This window comes from Panthera pardus, unplaced genomic scaffold (assembly GCF_024362965.1).
Source record: "Panthera pardus isolate Hobbes unplaced genomic scaffold, ASM2436296v1 HiC_scaffold_6, whole genome shotgun sequence".
In the NCBI taxonomy this organism is placed as follows: domain Eukaryota; kingdom Metazoa; phylum Chordata; class Mammalia; order Carnivora; family Felidae; genus Panthera; species Panthera pardus.
In genome coordinates, this window is record NW_026526991.1 from 118,688,626 (window position 1) to 118,708,816 (window position 20,191).

The window sequence follows — 20,191 nt, forward strand, 5'->3', positions numbered from 1 at the left end:
GGGGAGGGTCAGAGGAAGAGGGAGACATAGAATCTGAAACAGGCTCCAGGCTCTGAGCTGTCAGCACAGAGCCTGATGCGGGGCTCGAACCCACGGAATGTGAGATCGTGACCTGAGCCGCAGGCGGATGCTTAACCGACTGAGCCACCCAGGCGCCCCAAGGGCTCTTAAAATTTGACTCCAGGTAAATTGGGAACTTTAGCAATTTTTCTTTTTTACAGTCTGTTGAATATTTTCTATGTTTCAACCCCTTCGTAGTATGTAGATGATATGATTCTCATTTTTTCCCTTTGCGAGGCTTGTGCCTAAAGGAGCAGATGCGCCCTGGGCCCCTCCCCAGGTCAGCTTGCAGGGTGGCCTCTCCCACTTTCAGGATTAGATGCCAACCCGCCACCTGCCCGCCTGGTGTCCTACCTGTAATAGGACACAGGCCTCGCTTCTGAAACAGCACCTTGAACCGGCTGTTCTCCGACTTCCCTCCCAAGCCGCAATGAGACAAAGACTTTGGAAAGAAGATAAGGCCTAGCTTGACTCCCTCTGTCTTTTAGCATTCTTCCATGGGGTTACAAAGTTATACCATCAGCGAGTTCCAAATCTGGATCTCGTTAACTCAGACCCCCTCCCCCCCTTCAGACACACACTCCTGAAGTTAGTTCTCTTTAGTGTTGTGTTTTCCTCTTGAAGGAGTTGATACACGTGAAAAGGCCAGGCGAGGAACACGCCGTTTCTTCATGCACCCTGTCTGTTATGGGGATGGATGTCCCTTTTCAGAAGGCAAGAGCAAAACAATGGCACTTGTGGAGTGTAACACAAGGAAAACGACTTCCCCTCGTGAAGCAGTTAATAAGTGTTCCTCTGTGCTATAACGGGAAGTATGTAGAATGTATGTAAAATGTCGAATCTATCAGAAAGGCTGACCCTGAAGTTAATGGTCAAGCCAATCACAGTTAGCTATAGTCCTAAATTTGTCTCCACCTCCTCTGAGATTTTGCCTTCAGATTTTTTAGTTTATCCACGTGAGTGGATGTCTCTTGACTGCAAGCTGCCTGGAATCACTCACTCATTATTTCTCTCTCTCTCTCTCTCTTTCCCCTCCTGTATTTTGAAACAAGAAGATGTGCATTATAAACAAGTAAGTGTCACAGGCTTGGGCTCCCACTGTCCTCCCTGGGAGAAGTCTGAGCAAAGCAGGGACAGATGCCTTTACAATTCAGAGAGCTAGCAATGCACTTCAAAGGTTTCAGGATAAAAGGTGTCTGAGTGAGGGCTGCTGTTATTATGGGTGATGAAAAGCAAGGGCCTGCCAGGGGGCTTTGAAATTTCAAGTCAAATACAACCAGCCTAACAAGGAATGCTAAATATGCCCTGTAGAAGGCCTCCTAACAAAGCCATTTGCGAATTCATCCTCACGGCCCAGGCTGCAGTCCTTTCTGGAGAGGACGTGGGGCCCCCTAGAGCTGAACCACATTGTAGTGAAACGAGAGGCTTTCCCTGTGAGCAGAGGCCCCTCCTTTGACTTACTTATCCTGGGAGATCTGAAGGTGTCCCCAGTCCCCCTGCAGTGAGGAAGGCCACAGGGAGCTGGGCCAGGCGGGACACTGGGGTATTGGAGGCGGCCATGCCTTCCGTGCTTGTGGCCAGACCCTCTTCAGACTTCTTGAAAGTAGGATCTGCTGATACTTTCCAACTCAAACACACACACCCATCACCACCACCAGCCACCCTCCCAATATCACTGGAATGCTTTTCAAATGCAAAAATACATGTGAAAGTTCTGACAATTTCAGGGTAAAGGTTCTTTTCCCCTCTAGAGCCACTATAAGAAAGAACATCAGGGTCTGGGAACACGGAGGACAAGATTTAGAATGAAAGCACTTTCCTCTTTACCACACGGTTCTTACAGAATGCAGATTCCAATCTGGCCGTGCACTGGCAATGTGACCACAGGTGAAGGCTCTCTGGAACCTTCATTCTCACTTCTACAAAATAATCAAAATATCTACTTGATATAGATGTGGTGAGGAGTCAACGAAAAAAATGCTCAGGAAGTTGTCAACTATAAATGATAGAAAGCATCTAGCTACGCTTGTGGAGAGCTGCTCTCTTGAGGGCGGTTCTAGATGGCTGGGCTCCCAGCTATCCAGTGGGGGTCTCTCGGCTTGGGGGGTCCTATGTGAGAGAAGAGAATACAACCACCCTCTTTCTGTGTCCACCCCGCCTGACATGAGTAAATGGTTACTTCCAATTTCAAACCAGAGGACGTGACATCTTCCGAGGCTGAGCGTTACTCCTTTAACCAAAAAGGAGGAAGAATATCAATTTCCAACCTTATTACATCCCGTTCCTCCAAAATACACCACTGTCATTGTAACTTGTGTATAAATGCTTTTCAAAAAATAATCCCTCAAAACGACTTTCAAATATCCCATTACTGGCTGATATATCCAAAAAAAAAAAAAAAAAAAAAAGTCAGTGCTGAGAATTTCTTTCAAGCATAAGGAAAGACAGCAGTGCAGGGACCCCAAACACTGCACAATTTATGATGGAGAATCCCACATTATGAAGCTAAATCTCTATTCTGCAAGAAGACAGGAACAGTTAAAATGGCGGCAGATTTTAAATTGTAGGGAGAAGCCATGCGTGACATTTTTCTCCTTTCCTGCCCTCCTGTTCAGCGCACGACACGTGTGCAAGGAAATAATTAAGCTCCATTTTAAATGAATTATAGAAATTACAGAATTATAGAAACGTGAAATTACAGAAACATGAAAATGATTAAGCAGCATGGGAAAAAATTAGAGGTAAACACCCCATCGTAAGTGAGACCGTGGGGGGAGGGGCGATGATTCTCTGTAGCAAGTCTGGCCGAACTTTTACTTGAATGTCCCCTTGGGGACAAACTTTCCAGTTTGAGCTTGTTACCCCCCAAAAAGACCAGTGAGACCGGTTATTAAAAAAGGAAAGGCAGGGGCCCCTGGGTGGCTCCGTGGGCTATGGGCTTGACTCTTGGTTTGGGCTCAGGTCTCCACGTCGAGGTTCGTGAGCCCGAGCCCCGAGTCTGGCTCTGCACTGACAAGGTGGAGTCTGCTTGGGATTCTCTCTCTCCCGCTCTCTCTGCCCCTCCCTGGGTTGCGCACACGTGCTCTCTCTCTCTCTCTCAAAAATAAATAAACTTTAAAAATAAAAAAAATAAAATAAAAGGAAAGGAAAGGGAAAGAGGTCAGTGTGGTCACTGAAGACTGACCAATGGGAAAGAGACCACCTCTGTACAAAGGCCAGTCTGCCGGAGGCTTCCTAAACCTCACGGTTCAAGCCCTCACGGTAAAGAGCAAACGCTTCTGGCCTGCACATGCTCAGGAGACGAGAAAGAAATAGGCCACGCGTCTGGAGGGACACAAAGGACGTGGGTGGCAATGTGCGAGAGGTCTGTGGGCACAGCGCCCAGCACCCAGCCAGGTATCCAAGAGCTGGAAACTCTTCCCACCCTTTCCAATTTTCATGTTCCAAACTGCCCCGTTTGGACACAGAGGGCACCGAGGACTGTGGGTAAATAAGTAAATAAGTAAAACCGACTCTGGGGCCAGACGGCCTGGGGTCCAACGCCAACCCCGTTACTTATCACGACTATGTGGTCTTGGTCAAGTAATGTAACGTCTCTGTGCCTCGGTTTCCCCATTTGTAAAACGAGGACCACAGTACATCCACCCCATGGGTTGCTGTGAGAAACTAATACTTTTAAAGCACTTAGAAGGGTGGCTGGCCCAGAGTAAGTCCTGTATCAATGTGTCTGTTGCTGTCACATCTTGTTATTAACACGCACGTCAGTAACACGATCAGGAGCCGGCACCGGGTGTCCTGGGGCCGAGTGAAGGAAGAGCCACGGTGCTCCGAGGTTATCAGAATGACGTGGTTTCTGTCGGACGTCCACGACTACTCTGCCTCGAGCAAGGCGGCGAGGAGGGAGGCTTGCCGCAGAGCCCCACTTTTCAGATGGCTGCCCCATCTCTGACTCGCCTCCACATTCCTGCCGGCTCCGCAACTCAGTGTGTGGAAAGCAAACGAAGTATTTCGAAGCAGGCATGCAGTTAGCGTGCACCTTCATATTAACTCTCACAGTTAACACAGAAAGACACACGCGTGTTTCAGAATGCTGCAAGCATTTGGCTTTGATGGGTTTAAATCGGGGCTTGGGGGAGACAGGGAAAAAGTACAGCCCATCTGGTTTAGTGGCTGATGCCGATTAGAAAGCCACACGCAACGGAATAAAAAGGCAGGAGGTGAGGTGCAACTCAATGCAGAGAAAGAAAAGGAGTACTAACTCGCTGAGATGATTCAATTTTCATCAAGTACCTTTGAATGTCAAGTTCTGCCTGAAGAGAGATCAGCATGCACTGCAAAGCCTGTATAACAGGAGAAAAGGAGAAAAAAAAAAGATAGAAAAGAAAAGGGGTGAAAACATGATGAGAAAAAAGAATAGGCTGACCAAAATGGACCGACCATCTATTTGTTCACGATGTAAATGTAGCAGTTAACCCCTGTCCCCCTCAAGGAAGGAGAAAACAGTGACAGTCCCACCCTTACATTCTAGAAAGAAATGGCAAAAGCAAGCCCCGCGTGGCAACGAGTTTCCCCTAAAACATCTTGCCACAAGCCTATCTAAATTCACCGCGTCATCTGAGAATATGTCACATTGGCCAATTGTCTCCCAAGGCTGCAGGGAAGCTACGAGAGTTGCCAAACCAGATTGAAATACTTTTCCTAGTCTGAGTGCAGTTTGGTGGTGAGCCCCGCCTGCCATCTTGATTGGGAATGGCCACTGGGCTTCTCTCAAGACTGGCTTGTGAGCTCAGTGCTCTGCACCTGGGCTCTGCCATGCAGGATGACAAGACTTTCATGATCACACCCAATGTGAATACTTGCAGGAACAGAAGATCAGGATCACAGATGAGGGAACAAATTCTGTCCCTGAAATCTGGGTGACCCTGGAGTGTGTGTCTTCAGTTTATTATGCTTCCTCTGCCAGTATGTAAATATTTCAATTCTCACTGATCCCCTGATCAATTTTTGGACTTTATCCTTTATGTCTATTTATTTTTGAGAGAGCGAGAGACAGAGTGCGAGCAGGGCAGGGGCGGAGAGAGAGGGAGACACGGAATCCGAAGCAGGCTCCAGCTCCGAGCTGTCAGCACAGAGCCCGAAGTGGGGCTTGAACTCACAAACTGCGAGATCATGACCTGAGCCAAGGTGAGACGCTCAACCGACTGAGCCACCCAGGCACCCCTCGGACAACTTCGTTTTTTAAATAATCACGGTGGAAATACCTTTCTGTCTTTCTAAAAATGAAAATTTCCATAATCCTCATGAGCAGATGACTCACTCCTGAATCCAGAATCAGCCAGTGAGAACTGAAAGCAGGGTCTCAAAGAAATATGACTCCCGCGTTCCCAGCAGCATTATTCACAACAGGCCCAAGTGGAAGCAAGGGTCCACCAACAGATGAGCGGATAAACAAAACACGGTGTGTATGTGTAATGAATATTATCTGGCCTCAGAAAGGGAAGAAATTCAGACACACGCTACAACATGCAGGAGCCTTGAGAACATTATAGGAAGTAACATAATCCGCACACAAAAAGACAAACGCTGTAAAGAGTCCACTTACGTGAGGTACCCAGAGTAGTCAATTCAGTGATACAAAGTAGGATGACGGGTGTCAGTGGCTGGGAGGAGAGGGGGATGGGAAGGTGCTGTTTGACGTGGACAGAGTTTCAGTTTTGCAAAACGAAGAGTGCTGGGGGCTGGTTGCACAACACGCACCTAACACCACTGAACTGGTTAAGATGGGGGTCCCTGGGTGGCTCAGTCGGTTGAACGCCCGACTCATAGTTTCAGCTCAGGTCATGATCTCGCAGTTTCGGGAGTTCGAACCCTGCGTCGGGCTCTGGGCTGACAGCCTGGAGCCTGCTTGGGATTCTCGGTCTCCCTCTCTCTCTGCCCCTGCCCCGCTCATGCTGTCTCTCTCCCACTCTCTCTCTCTCTCTCAAACACACACACACACACACACACTCTCTCTCTCTCTCTCTCAAAATAAACAAAACTTAAAAAAAAAAAGTGGTTAAGGTGGTAAACTTTGTGTCATGTGTATTTTACCACAATTAAAAAGAAAAAGTAAAAAAAAACAAAAAAAAATCGGCCAGTGAGATGTCCTGGCTCGACACCCGCTTGTTACAATCACTGCATGGATACGGATGTATCCATATGAATATGACCAAAATATACACGGCCTCTAAACATCGTCATAATTGAATTATATGGTATCTGCGGTCCTTACCACCATTATAGATACAGAGATAAGATGTATACATGTGTATTTCTTTTATTTCTCACTAATTTTATATTATTTACAAGCTGGTTTCACACATATCAGACACAAATCCCTACAAGGAAAAGAACGTTTGAATACAGAGGGCTACATCCCAAAGCCAAAAGACAGGTCTCTAGGCAAGAACTGTACTTAAAATGGTCTATCCAGAATGCATTCAGAAGTGGGGAGGTGGGGGGAGGCAAAGAACTCAAAGGGACTTTTAAGAGAACAGGAGAGTGACACCATTAGAAGAGCTATTAGCCAGACTGACCTCATAAAAGCCCTTTCCTAGGTGAATATATTCTCCCTAGAAAGGTGAGGGTTGCTGTAGGGCTTCTGATTCTTTACAGGCTTCATCAACTACGAAAGAAATCTGAAGCAGATCACAAATACTAAAGCCCCGTAGGTGCATGATAAATAAAAGTGCAAGATGAAAACAGGATGATAGATTTGAAGAGCTGCTGTGCACAAGCAAGGAGAAAAGGGTGCAGAAAACCAGAACTTGCATCCGAAGGAGATGGGAAATAAAATGGGCTGAGGGCAGAGAACCCGAGAGAGAGCCAGCCCCGCACAGCGCGGATGGAGAACAAGAGGGGGGAGGGGAGACCAGTTCCCCAACAACGTGGCTGCCAGGAGGGCAGAGACCCCAGCCTCTCTCTGAAGGAGGGCTCTCAGCAGAGGGACCTGCAACAATAATAATACAATACTTGGACAAAAGGGGGACAAAGAAAGTCGCTAAAGCAGCTGCTTTAGGCAAGGACTGCCTGCAATCCAAGAACGTAGGGGGACAAACACAGGAGTGGTCAAAGGCTTCCAACTTCGAGCAAGTACCGACTCTGCTGGTCATCCTTTCTTGCCCTTACTGCCCGAGGTCGAGGAAACACAGAAGCTGGGAGAGCCGTCCTGCATCAGAGCAGGAAAGGACCCTGGGGTGCCAGAGAGGCAGGAGGCCTTTCTTCAAAGATGCGGTCGGTGGCTCCCACGCAGAAGGGGTTCCAGCAATTGGGTCTGCAGGAACTCGAGCTCTCTAATGACATCCATTTCCTCGGGATTACAAAATTCAACTCACAGAAAACCTCCTCACTTTTCAGCAGGTTCCATACGTGTGCAAAATGTTTCGGGCTCTATAGGTTCCGAGCCCTGCAGAAGGAAGTGTAGAAGGAGAATGGGATTTTATTAGGCCACTCACATACTCCGGTTAAACCAAGTGTGTAGAACTTAGAAGTCTGATTTATAGATTTGACCATAAAACAGAAAATTGTTCCTAAAAAAAAAAAATCAGTGTGGGTGGGGAAGGAGCATCTCCGAGTCACTTCAGAGAATTATAATGGCGATCAGTAGTTGACGGACATCACGAGGCCACATCAAGATAAGGGAATGTAACGGCAAGGCCCACGACCTCAAGGAAACAGCTGTAGCTGCATCATGATAATGCCATAAAAATTAAACAGAAGGAAATTTTGAGTATTTCAAAGATTCCTAATAAATCCGATGGCATCATAAGAAGAAAATGGTCAAGGGAAACGACACAGGTGGTCGTTCCACTAACTGGTGCTCAAGATGTCTTTGAAAGGCTAAATGCAGCAGGAAGAGAAAGAGGTTCAAAATCTCTTCCTCAAGAATAAAGACAGTGCTGGTGAGCCTGAGAAGGGCAGATCAGGAATAGTAAATATTGAGTAATGACAAAGAGAACCAAAAATGAACAACACACACAGTATTTCTAACAGCCTGAATGATGAGCACTATTCATTCTCTTTCTTTTGCTCTGTATCTTCCTGAGCTTCTAGAATAAAGATAATTACATAAGAATACGAAAAGAGAAGAATATGGGTGGCAGTCATAAAAGGCAAATGTAGGTCCCTAGCGAGTAACAGTGAGAGAAAAACCATAAGGAACTTTGGAGATTTGCCAAAATCGAAAAGCTCGCAAAAGGTTCTGGTTTTATCCAGAAATGGAAGATTTTATGATACACTTTCCTTCTAGTCAACTTTTGACTATTTAGGAGTAATTGAAGCAGTCTGAAGACTATTGTGGTCAAAGAAAATGTATTCATGAAAAAAAATGACAAGATCTAGCGAAAACACGTCCATATTAGGGGTTCCCCAGAGTTTGTAATTATACAGTAATCACGGAGTTGTCCATTGTACCTTCTTCTAACAAGAAGATCTAATTGCCAGAGTCTTAACTTAGAATTTTCATCATGTTTCTAAATTTACAGACCCGTATTTCCTCTTCCTCCTCTCTTATTGCCAACACCCTTGTTCTTTATTTTACCAATGGAGAATTATCAGTATTAGTTTCCACTTAGTTCCAGATTCAAGGGATGCAAAGTGCTATTCTGATCCAATTTCTGAAAGCCTTCTGTCTTCCTGCTCTTGGAAACACATAGCAGCTATTTAATTCCTGTAAGCCTGACATTCCTTATCTGGAAAGCGAGAACAATAACAGTATTTACTTCACATAGTTGTTATGAGGATCAAATGGGATCGAGGCACGGAAACCAAGAGACACAATTCCTGGCACAGAGTAAGAAGGCAAATGCTAGGAACTTGAAACGTTTATTTAAAAAAAAAACTGCATTCCCCAGAAGATGCTTTACTTACAATAACTAGGAAGTACGTATCTAATGCCTTAAAATTTTGCATATCCTTTCGATTCAGCCATTCTATTTTGAGCAACTGACTCTAAGGAAATCTATAATCTATAATAATCCACAAGCAGGTACGCAATGGAACCCACCAAACTAAGCAACTACTAACAATGATGAAGAAGCAGACTCTGTAACAACACAGAATGAAGGTCACACATATAATGGGTGTGTGAACATTTAACCCAATGTTAATCCATGTGGGTTGTGAGATCATAAGTGATTCTTTTGCTCTTTATCTGTTCTTTCCAGTATTTCCAGAATGCACATGTATTACTCTTACGTTAAAAAAATATGTATATATATTTTTTTGAACTTGTGGGGGATTTGGGATTTGAGCTTGCTTTTCTGATTTGTTTTTCCCTCCCCAAAATGAAGCACTGAATATGATATAAACAGCTACAGATGAATTTAAACCAAAATCGGAAAACAAGATTTTACACATTTGACAGGCTTAAAAATGGGAAGAACAATAAGATCCTATCTAAATGCACAGCCTTTTTTTTTTTTTTTTTATCACTTGCAAGCTTGCCAACATTTTGTTTTTTCACCTTGACTATGTATCAGTTGCACCACGAGGGGGCGCCGCGAACTTAACGAGTACAATAAATGCAGCCTCTGGCCTGATGGAAGGAAGCAGCTGAAATCCCGAACTTGAGAGGAAGCAAGACATACTCCACACTGATGGCTTTGAGCCCACCTTCATCTCTTCAAAATGCCTCAGAGTCCCTTAGACTGCTCACTTTGGCTGGAGGTACCCAGTCTGGAAAACTAAAATGGGGCGACCATTTGTGTCATTAACACCAATGACAGCAGAAAGAGTTGATTTCTGCAAATCTAATAGATTTAATGAAGCTGCTATTGAACAAATGAAAATCAGTATCTCCCATAACACAAAACTAAAGAACACAACAATAGCAAATGTTGCGGAAATCATCTTAGAAGTAATTTGATCCTAAGGACACACAGTTCTATCAGTAACTTGGAGACCAACATAATTTCAGGTTATTTGGGGTAAAAACAAACAAAAAAAAGTTACTCAACTGAGAGACCCAATTGTAACATAATTCTTTTCTAAAAATGTTTAAAACATTAAAGATGGGATAAAATTAGGTAGGTTTTGTGAGACTTTGTGAGTCATGTTCAGTTTTATAATTGATTAACGATAAACTTAAAATACAGGATAAAGTCTCAGGGACTCTCAAGGGTAAACGGACAAAACAAAACAAAAAAAGCTGACACATCTCAAAAAGAAAAAGATTCAGGGCAAAAATCCTAGGAATTCTGAATTTCCTAAGAATTCCAAGTAATTCTACAGTGAACTTAGGACAATGATTGGCGGTATCACTCTTGGAAAGATATACCTGGCTTTGAGCCTCCAGTTCAACTCCTAACATCTCAGACCTTGGGCACTTTACCCTGAAAATGCTGCCTTTATCATGTGTCATGTGTGGTTTCCTCATCTTTTCTTTTTTTAAAAATTTTTAAAGTTTGTTTATTTATTTTGAGAGAGAGAGAAACAGAGAAAGTGAGCAGGGGAGGCGCAGAGAGAAAGGGAGAGACAGAATCCCAAGCAGGCTTCGGCACGCGGCTCTAACCCATGAACTGTGAGATCATGACCTGAGCTGAAACCAAGAGTCGGATACTTAACCGACCGAGCCACCCAGGCACCCCATTTCCTCGTCCTTAAAGTAGTAAAGATAGTAATAATAATATTTGTGTTACTGTTTTGCTGTATGAAATGAGATAGTTTATGAAAAAATGCTAAATCTGTGCCTAGCATATAAAAACGCAGTACCGGGAGCCTGGGTGGCTCAGTCGGTTAAGCGTCCGACTTCGGCTCAGGTCACGATCTCGCGGTCCGTGGGTTCGAGCCCCACGTGGGTTCTGAGCTGATGGCTCAGAGCCTGGAGCCTGCTTCCGATTCTGTGTCTCCCTCTCTCTCTGCCCCTCCCCCGTTCATGCTCTGTCTCTCTCTGTCTCAAAAATAAAGGTTAAAAAAAAAAAATTAAAAACGCAGTACCTGGCGTAATAAGAGCCTGAGCTCGTCTGTGGCCAAGGGAAGCGTCTGAACGCCTCTGTGCTTGTGTTGTCATGACTCCAATGGAAGTAAGGAGCCTGATGTTTAAAACACCCAAAACCAAAACCAAATACATTCGTCTCTTTCTGCATACAACGGAATGCTGGCTCGCAATAAGATACACAAATGCATCGACTACCTAGTATAAGAGACTGTTGGCTCATTAACAGATCTCAGAGGGCTTTATTCAGAGGTCTTTCCTCCACATTGCTGCTGAACAAAGAAAAAAATGGAAATGAAGTGCCCTGCATAGTGTTATATAAAATGGCTGAGAAGAGTTACCCCAGGTCAGCTCCACAAGGGTGACAAATATCTTGGAACTGCCCCGCTGCACACAATCTATGGACATCAGGACGACCAGTTCCTTGAGAATTCTGCCTGGTTTTCTTCCACAGCACTTAAATGCCACCTGATAGACTAGATATATCACTTACTTGCTTGTTTCTTCTCTGCGCCACCTCGCCCTCCATTTAAGCACCAGGAAGGCGGGGATGTCTCCAGTGCTGACTTCACTTCCAGAATGAATAGAAAGGCTGTGAAGGAGGCATTGGTGTTTGGGGAGCCTTGACTTTGGCAGTCTGCTTGCCTTGAGGGCTCACCTCCTGGTCTGTAAACTACCTCAGGTCTGAGGGGTTCAGGCACAAGGAGTTGGCCCAGAAACTCACCCAACGCTCACATCAGCCTCCCCAGCCAACCTGCAGGTCTGTCCCCAGCCACTGCTCATGCTCCATCGAGAGCATTCCAACCCATCACTCTGACTCCCCTGTGCCTTAAGGCTTCATGGCTACTCTCACACCTTCTTGAAAGGAGGCAAATGTCTATCTGATATGGAATTTCTGTCTGGCAGCATTTCCCTTCAATTTCCACCAAACCCTTCTCCCCTGGAATACTAAACACAAAGAAGACTCAAAGCTCCTAAGAAAAAGAGAGCTTCTGAACTCCAGATTTCTATTTCTCCCTCATTATGCCAAACCTCTGTAATACATTTCATCCTTGTTCCAGCTGACCCTTGGCTCCGTCAGGCCATCTTCTGACCGGGCCTTGCTTTGGAAGCAGCCTTCTTGCACTTGAGATGTAACTCAAGGTAAGAATTTTAATAGGGGGGAAAGTAGGATAAAAAATGGGATCATTTAGAAACCATTCGGGAAGGCACCGCATTTCTGATTCTCCCTGTTCTCCCAGAGAAAACAGTCAGAGGCCAGAATCTCTTAGATCTCGACAAACTTCCCCCATAAGCAAGGGGAACCAGGCCAGCAGAAGGATGCCTCTGAGCATCTCGTCTTCCCCTACCTAAGATGGGGAAATGCTGGCCTTTTCACACAACATCTATTCTAGAAGTTTCCATAATGGTTGGCGGTGATATAAATGCGATATCTATGGAATAATGGCCAATGCTGTTCTATGAGGGAGACGTGAGGCTCAGCGGTCCAGAGAGCACTGGGCAAAGAGTTGGAATGTGGGTTCTACAGGCTTTGCTGAGCATTCAGTGTAACTTAGACATCTGTCTGGTCCTCAATTCCTGATGTATAAAACGCAGAGTTAGATTCAACCTCTATGGCAGATCTTAGCTTTGGGTTCTCCAAAAGCATATTGCCTCCTAACGTCCTTGGCCACACCAGAGTGCTCCACACACAGTCGTTACTGAGGAAGGTCTAGCGTGTAGCTCCAAGAGCAGGTGGGAAGACGTTCAGCACTCATTCACTGTTGTCCTCTGAATAAATGACTTAAGCTGACATTAGGCTTTGAATTGGATCCGTTAAACCACTAAGTCTCACTTTCCCCTTTCCAAGATGGCAACGACCATCTTGCCTACCTCACAACGTCACCAAGAAGCGTGAACGAGGTAAATCAGACAAAAGCACTGTTGAGTGTAAAACTCTAATAATAACAGTGCAGTAGTGTTTTTATGATGGAGAGGGAGCTGGAGGCATGCACACATGGACCAGAGTTCCTAGAATGCTTTGCTGCTAAAGCATGAGGTCTGGCTCTGTCCACTCCAGGGATGTTAGACCTTCAACACATAGCCTCAATCCAGGAGCAGAGAAAAATCATGGTGGTGGATGTTGGCACCCCCATCTCCAGCTGGGGGTCTGGGCTGGGAGACTTGCTGACTGGAGGCCCTAAGGTCCACCTGCCTGTGGAGCTGCGACCTCTCCTGACCTCAAGGTAATTGCGGCTTTGATCTCTAGTTCTATGCTGTTGTAGGTATGCTGAGCTCCACGGACTGGGCTCAGCCAACCCACCGGCCCTCATCAGCCCTTATCACCCAAGAGCTCAGTGCTGGAGCCTGGCCTCATTTCCCAGTTTCTGGTTGATCAATTCCCAGAAATAGCCAAGTATATTTTGGGGGTTGAAATTTATTGTGAAAGCTATAAGCTTTATTGGGATAAAAATGTGTTCTGACACAAAAACTATTCTTGACAGTTCCATTTCACTGCTGACATCAATTAAATAAGCAAGTGATGCCATTTCTTAAATTCAAAGACAGATTGATATTATTTAAACAGACAAGGGCCATCATCAGTTGCTAGTCTGTGTGATAAAACATCGTAATTATAATTAATACAACATAACTGGGGCCATAATTACAAATTAGTATTTTTAACATTGCAATTAAGGAAAATAATCTGTAGAGAAGCAAAAAGAAAAAAACAACAACCCAGCTACAGCTCTCCGGCATGATTTTGAATCTACTAGAGTTCATACATTCTTCTAGCTGGATGAATACTATTTGTTGTCTTTTTTTTTTCAATGTTTATTTTTGAGAGAAAGAGAGAGAGAGAGAGCGGGGGAAGTACAGAGAAGGGGACAGAGGATCCGAAGAAAGCAGGCTCCATGCTGTCAGCACAGAGCCTAACATGGGGCTCGAACCCAGGAACCCTGAGATCATGACCTGAGCCAAAGTCAGGTGCTCAAGCAACTGAGGTGCCCAGGTGCCCCTGTTGTCATTTTTAATATCTAGTTAAATCTTTTGTTGATAAAATAAGTAAAGACTTCAATCTTTTGAAGCAAAAGGTTGGATTCTAGGAGTTCTTCTTGACGTTTAACATACATCCCTCTGACAACAATGAATTTAAAACAGAATGTGTGCACATAACAATTCAACTCTAAACGGGCTTTGCTAATTGCCTGGAAATAGCAGGAGCAAAAAGTTGAAAACAGTCTCAAAGTACACGAACGGCCTCTGGCCCTACACTGAAAAACTGAGAGAGTGAGATCAAGAGAGAGAAACGAGCCCCTCAGCAAAATTAAAAGTCGTATAGTTCCTGTTTAGCGCCACTGGCATGGTAGTTTCTGGAGCTGCAGTGCAAATCACAGCTCAAAAATGTTCCGCGGGGCCCCGGCTCGTGCCACGAATAGGCTTTCAAGAAAACATTTAAGTTTATCAACGGCCCTTCCAGAAGTGTAGGAACCTGCAGAACCTTCCCATCAAAGCTTCACAGAAAGAAGTCGAAAATACAGGACAGAACCAACACAAAGAGGACTAGGCGGACACAGAGAGAAAACCAGAAACCGTTGTTCACAAGCAAAACACAGTGCTATTGTCAAGGCGGTGTTTGACCATACACGAGCCCCACGTGGGTGTCGGGGTGACCCTGTGACTTCACAGGCATTTCCGTCTGGACCATCTACCTAGGCTGCCCCACCTCCTGTCCTTCAGAATACGGGGCAGTGGCAGCACTGGAATGTCAAGCCTGTCTGAAGGGCAGCTGGTTCAGCCGTTTTGAGGTGGAGGGAGGGGAGGGGGAGACCCTCAGGGAGGGAGCAAAGAGGAAACCGCATCATCGAGATGAGCACTTCCTGTTGGTGTGAACATCTCTCTCCTCTTCCACCCGGAAGATCCGAGAGGCCGCGGTGGGTCTGAGGCTGATGTGCAGGTATGTGGGGTCATTCCAGGCTTTTGGGGAGTCCTTGACACTACTTTCAACCTTTAGTACTCACTGTAGAACCCTGCAAGATTGGCCAGCTATCATCCTCCCCCTTCCACAACCCCCCCACCCCAGATCCCTGCAAAGCTATACTCCCTCCTTTGGTTCGTACTCTCAGGCACGAGGGTCTAGGACAAAGTTGAGAAGGTTGCTCATAATTTTCGAACTATCTGTTCCATGGTATTTCAACTCTCAGCCAGGGATGTCTGGCAGGGAAGCTCCCTCTTTCTGACCCTCTGACCCCCTCTCATAATTTACCAAGTATCATGATGACCTCTGCTTCCTTCCCAAAGCTAATAAATCCCACTTGCATATGTGTAACCAAAGCACAGCACGGTTCCTTTGCCTCTAGGAATGGTAACTCACTCTTTTAAGGCAAGACTGCAGAGCAAGAATAACCTTGATTCTTCATTTACTGCTAGTATGACACTGACCTGAACACAGGGCTGACTTTGAGAGGTCACTAAAGAGCTTTCAAATCCAGAGTGGAGGACAGAGTTTAAACAGATAGAGCATTTGATTGGCTGGCATAAGAAAACATTATTATTATTATTATTATTATTATTATTATTATCAGACAGTGCGAGCAGGGGAGAGAGAGAGAGAGAGAGAGAGAGAGAGAGAGAGAAAGAGAGAGAGAGAATCTTAAGCAGACTCCATGCTCAGTGCAGAGCTTGACGGGGGGCTCAATCCCACCACCCTGGGATCCGACCAAAATTAACAGTTGGACAGTCAACTGACTGAGCCACCAGGTGCCCCGACAACATTATATTTTTAATAGAATGGTGGTGCTCTGGCCACCATAATGTAAAATAGGCAGATCAGAGCCTGTTTATGAGAAAGGTAAAGCACTGTTTTTAAGTTGATACTTCAAGTATGCACACAAAACTTGCAATTAATAGTAGGGAAATACAAAGCTATTATGTGGTCCATGATTACTCCATGTGGAACACCGGAAAGGAGGTTGAGTTTCTACGCACGCAATCTCTCTTTCAAGGATTATCTCGGCAAGTCACCTGCCCTCCCCATTCATAATGCAATTCTTAGGTCAGCTGAAGAGACTTATGGGTAAAGTGTAATCCAACGTTTGGCTCTGCTGTAGATTCGTCCACTGGCCTCTTTCCCACTCCAGTGGAGCAAACAGTGTTGCAGATGGGGAAGGTGGGCTTCGACAGCACCCAGTTAAGCTGATGGTCACACTTGACACCCTGGGATGAAGCAAAGCAGGCCACCTGGCAGGTGATCCATCCCAAGGGCACCCAGAAGGCCCATTCCCGGCCCTGGGCTGCATTACACTCCCAGGCAGAACTTCTTCTTGCTATGTTGCCAGCCACCAGCATGTGTAGACTCGTATCCTTTTCATTAACCACAAGGGCAAGGTCAGCCATGTGAGCAAGCAGGGTAGTGGCTTGTGGTCGGTCATGGGGGAAGAGGGTGATTTCATGGAAACCAAGAAGCCTTCTTGTTCCAGGAACATTACACCAACCTGCCAGCTGAACCCTGCAAATCCACAGCTCCTTGACTGGCTAAGCAGGGGCTTTGAACTAACTCCATTATTCAAAGTGAAGACACCCCTGGGGAGAGACAGCAGCAGCTGTACCAGATAAAACTTCGTATCAATAATTTAGCAGAGAGGAGATTTTGATAGGATACAGGAAAAGGGATCCAGAAATGAAATAAAGTGTGCAAGGCAATTGTTCCTTCCTTCCTTGTTTTTGCTGAGTTCGTGAGCCTAGGTGCAAGGTGAGGAAAGGTCTTGTATTCTCCCCGGCTCCCTGGCTTCCCCTCCCCTACAGGACGAACCTCCCGCTTCATAATGGGCAACAAGCTAGACCATGGATGAGACTCTGTGGGCGTGTCTCTTACACAAAGGGGCGGGGCCCACCTACCACCGCCCACAAATGACCAAACAGACACAAAGGAGTGCTGACCTAGGATCGTGAGGGAAGGGTGAGGTTATAGAGACTTCAGGAGCTCCAGAAAAGCATGGAGCTCGAGGCAGGAAGAAAAGGAGGGCACTAGAGGGGAAGAAAGGAAGCCAGATGGGAATTTTTGAAGAGGTGGATTCCAACAACCTATTTACAAGTCACATATCCACTCTTTCAAGAAGTAACAGTTGAAATACATAAAATACCATCAAAATCCCCTGTTTACTGTTAGTTAGCTCCAATGAATAGAGGAGGACAGGATTTGGCAACAAGGTTTTATGAAGTTCCTTTTGTTTCTGTCACTTAACTCCGTGCTTACAGGAATAAAACGGAGACTAGTGAGCACACTACAGAGGAAATACGTATCCTATTTCAAGGTCAACTACTAATGGCTAGAAAGAGTTTTACTGTGTCCCTCCAGAGATGTCAAAACTTAAATAATGGAAGCAGAATTTCCTTGATTCTTCTCTGATGGAGAGTTTTTCTTAATGACTGGTGTTTTACAGCTTGGGTAGTCTGAACTGGTCATGAAAACACATCAAAAGTATGGAATCAATACTAAGAGTTTTTAAAAGTACCACCAGGCAAAGGCGGGTCTGTCTATTGCGCGGTCTCGGAACTAGAACACAAAACCAATTTATCTTTACCTACGATGGAAATCACGCCAAATATCTTCCGTTCGGTCAGCCCATGATCTAAATCGGACTGCCTCCCCTCCCCCTAAGTTTGTAAAGAGTCCCCCACAGCTGCTACTGGTATGGAAGAGTATTATCCTATAGCATCGATGTCATCATCGTTTAGAAGCCAGGTCAGTTTTAAAACCAGGAAGCATCTGTAGCATATAAAATTACTTTTAACTTCTGAGGCTTCCAGGCCTAGAGCCAAAAGGTAATGAGTTACCTCAAAAATATTTCTTCACCAGAAAGAAATTATTTGGGGGGTAAGGGGTGAAACAAAAGCAATTCACACCACCTTACCCAGGGGTGAAGAGTAACCATCCATCGCGCTTGCTTTCCAGCTCTTCATTCTCTGTTCCCTGCCTTTTCCTCCAAGACCAAAATTCTTTGCATGCCCCAATTCTGGATCCTCTCTACAACATTCCCCAAAGGCCTGCTCTTCAGCTCTGGGGGCTAAAGGCATTCCGAGTCCACAAGCTTTTCATTATTGCTTATATTTCTTTTCTGCTGACCATGATTGCACGTGAACTTGCCAACAATCTCTACTCAGGAGAGAGATTCAATTCTTTTTACGAAGAAAAATCATTTGGTACTTTATTTCTCCATGAAGCTCTCATAATCAAAAGGAGTTCAATGCATCCAGCAAGTGACTCATTTTCCTTAATGGCTTTCAGACACTGGCATGCACATTCCAACAGCCAGAGCAGGGAAGGTAGGACCGCCCCAGGTTAGACAAGGGAGGCTCCATATCAGCGTGCCCGGTGGAACAGGCCGGCCGGGAGCAGGGGGCTGCTTTGGAAAGGGCATAGGCTTGGAAGCAGATCGTCCTCGATACACTGTCCACCAGATAAGTTAGCCTGACTGAGCCTCAGGCTTCTCATCTACGAAATGGGAATACCACCGTGTAGAGTTTCAGTGGGGAATAAATGAAATAATTCTCACGCCTGGCACATGGTCCAATGTCAATAAATACTTTTGCTTTGCTCATTCTCCAGCCTCTCTTTGAATATCCTCTTAGAATACACACAGATGTTGGGGAATCTTCAGACTAGAGGGATTGTGTTCTATATTCCACACTGGCTGATTCTGGCAGGCATTTTTTTTTTTCTTCCAAACGAGCAAGGTTACATGTCCTTCACAAAATCACAAAGGCAATAGTCCTCTAGTGATAATCAGCATAACCTCCCATAAACATGTGAGGCCCCAAATTATTTCACGTGCTTGGGTGTGCAATGTGGGAGCAGTAACTTGCTCAGAGCACCATCTACCCTTCACCAGAGCTTCATATTTCTCCCCCAAATCACTGCTTTTCACTGAACTCAGTGCTCACAGAACAGGAATGAGAATTCAGTCTGCTTATTCTTGAGATCGACTGTTAACTTGGCGACTTCTGGTTTCCATTATGTGCAAAATCCTATAGAACATGTAGGAGGTGACTTTCCTAAAATGTATATGATATCTCCTCTCTTTCTCTAAGACCTCACTAATTTCTAATTTAAACAACAACAACAACAACAAAACACCTCCCTTTATTTTTAGGTAATTTATACCAAAAATACAAGATGATTTTTAAAAGATCACTTATACCATAAACACAGAGTAAAAAAAAAAAAAAAAAGAAGAGATCTGATGTGAGTATATACTCGGAGCTAATAAATACGTCCATTTGCTAAGCTGTGCTGGATATGCTATTCTAAAGCGACTACATCTACTAACAATAAAAATGGCAGGGCGCCTGGCTGGCTCAGGAGGTAGAGCATCCGACTCTTGATCTCAGGGTAGTGAGTTCGAGCCCCAGGTTGGGTGTAGAAACTACTTTTAAAAAACAACAACAGGGCACGTGGGTGACTCCGTCGGTTAAGTGTCTGACTTCGGCTCAGGTCATGGTCTTGTGGTTCGTGAGTTTGAGCCCCACATCAGGCTCTGGGCTGACAGCTCAGAGCCCTGAGCCTGCTTCGGATTCTGTGGCTCCCTCTCTCTCCGCCTTACCCTCACACACGCACTGTCTTTCTCTCTCAAAAATAAATAAACATTAAAAAAATTTAAAGAGAATAATCATACTCTAAGTACACTGGGTCAATAATTACCTCTTCGTTAAATAGTAATTTTCTTTTTTTTTTTTTAATTACTTTATTTATTTATTTTGAAGGAGAGAGAGAGAGAGCACAAGCAGGGGAGGGGCAGAGTGGGAGAGAGAGGATCCGAGCAGGCTCCACGTTATCAGCATGGAGCCTGAGGTGAGGCTGGATTCCCCAAACCTCGAGATCATGACATGAGCTGAAATCAAGAGTCGAACATTTAACAGGCTGAGCCACCCAAGCGCCCCCTATATAGTAATTTTTTTTTAAGGCAAGGAATGATACGCAAATAGCATATACATGGCCACACGATCCTACCTATTCACCTCCGAACTCAAAGCATTTCTTCCCAAAGCCGAAATGGAATTGGTTGCATTTTTTTTTTTTAAATCAGTACTCTCTTTTATCCTACAATATTTTTCTCATTCTCCCTACTCTCTGCCAAAAGAGTAATCCCCAGCTATGAAAACAAAATGTTTTAAAAACAA

At 45.0% G+C, this 20,191-nt stretch overlaps 1 protein-coding gene and 1 long non-coding RNA gene across 8 annotated transcripts in view; one reads left to right on the forward strand and one right to left on the reverse strand.

Annotated features, from left to right (window-relative positions):
* The window catches only part of KIAA1217 (KIAA1217 ortholog), a 447,403-nt gene that overhangs the window by 154,300 nt on the left and 272,912 nt on the right, over positions 1-20,191 (reverse strand). For 3 of the 7 annotated variants that reach the window (XM_053895904.1, XM_053895903.1, XM_053895905.1), the window contains exon 3: positions 4,320-4,400. The exons of the other annotated variants lie outside the window; for them this stretch is intronic. In XM_053895904.1, coding sequence (XP_053751879.1) covers positions 4,320-4,400 — 81 coding nt within the window. The remainder of the gene's footprint in view (positions 1-4,319; positions 4,401-20,191) is intronic. 7 annotated transcript variants of the gene reach the window in all.
* Positions 14,770-18,614, forward strand: LOC109256875 (uncharacterized). The gene is made up of 3 exons (XR_002075812.2): positions 14,770-14,969; positions 16,123-16,259; positions 16,492-18,614. It is a non-coding gene; the product is annotated as an uncharacterized LOC109256875 (long non-coding RNA).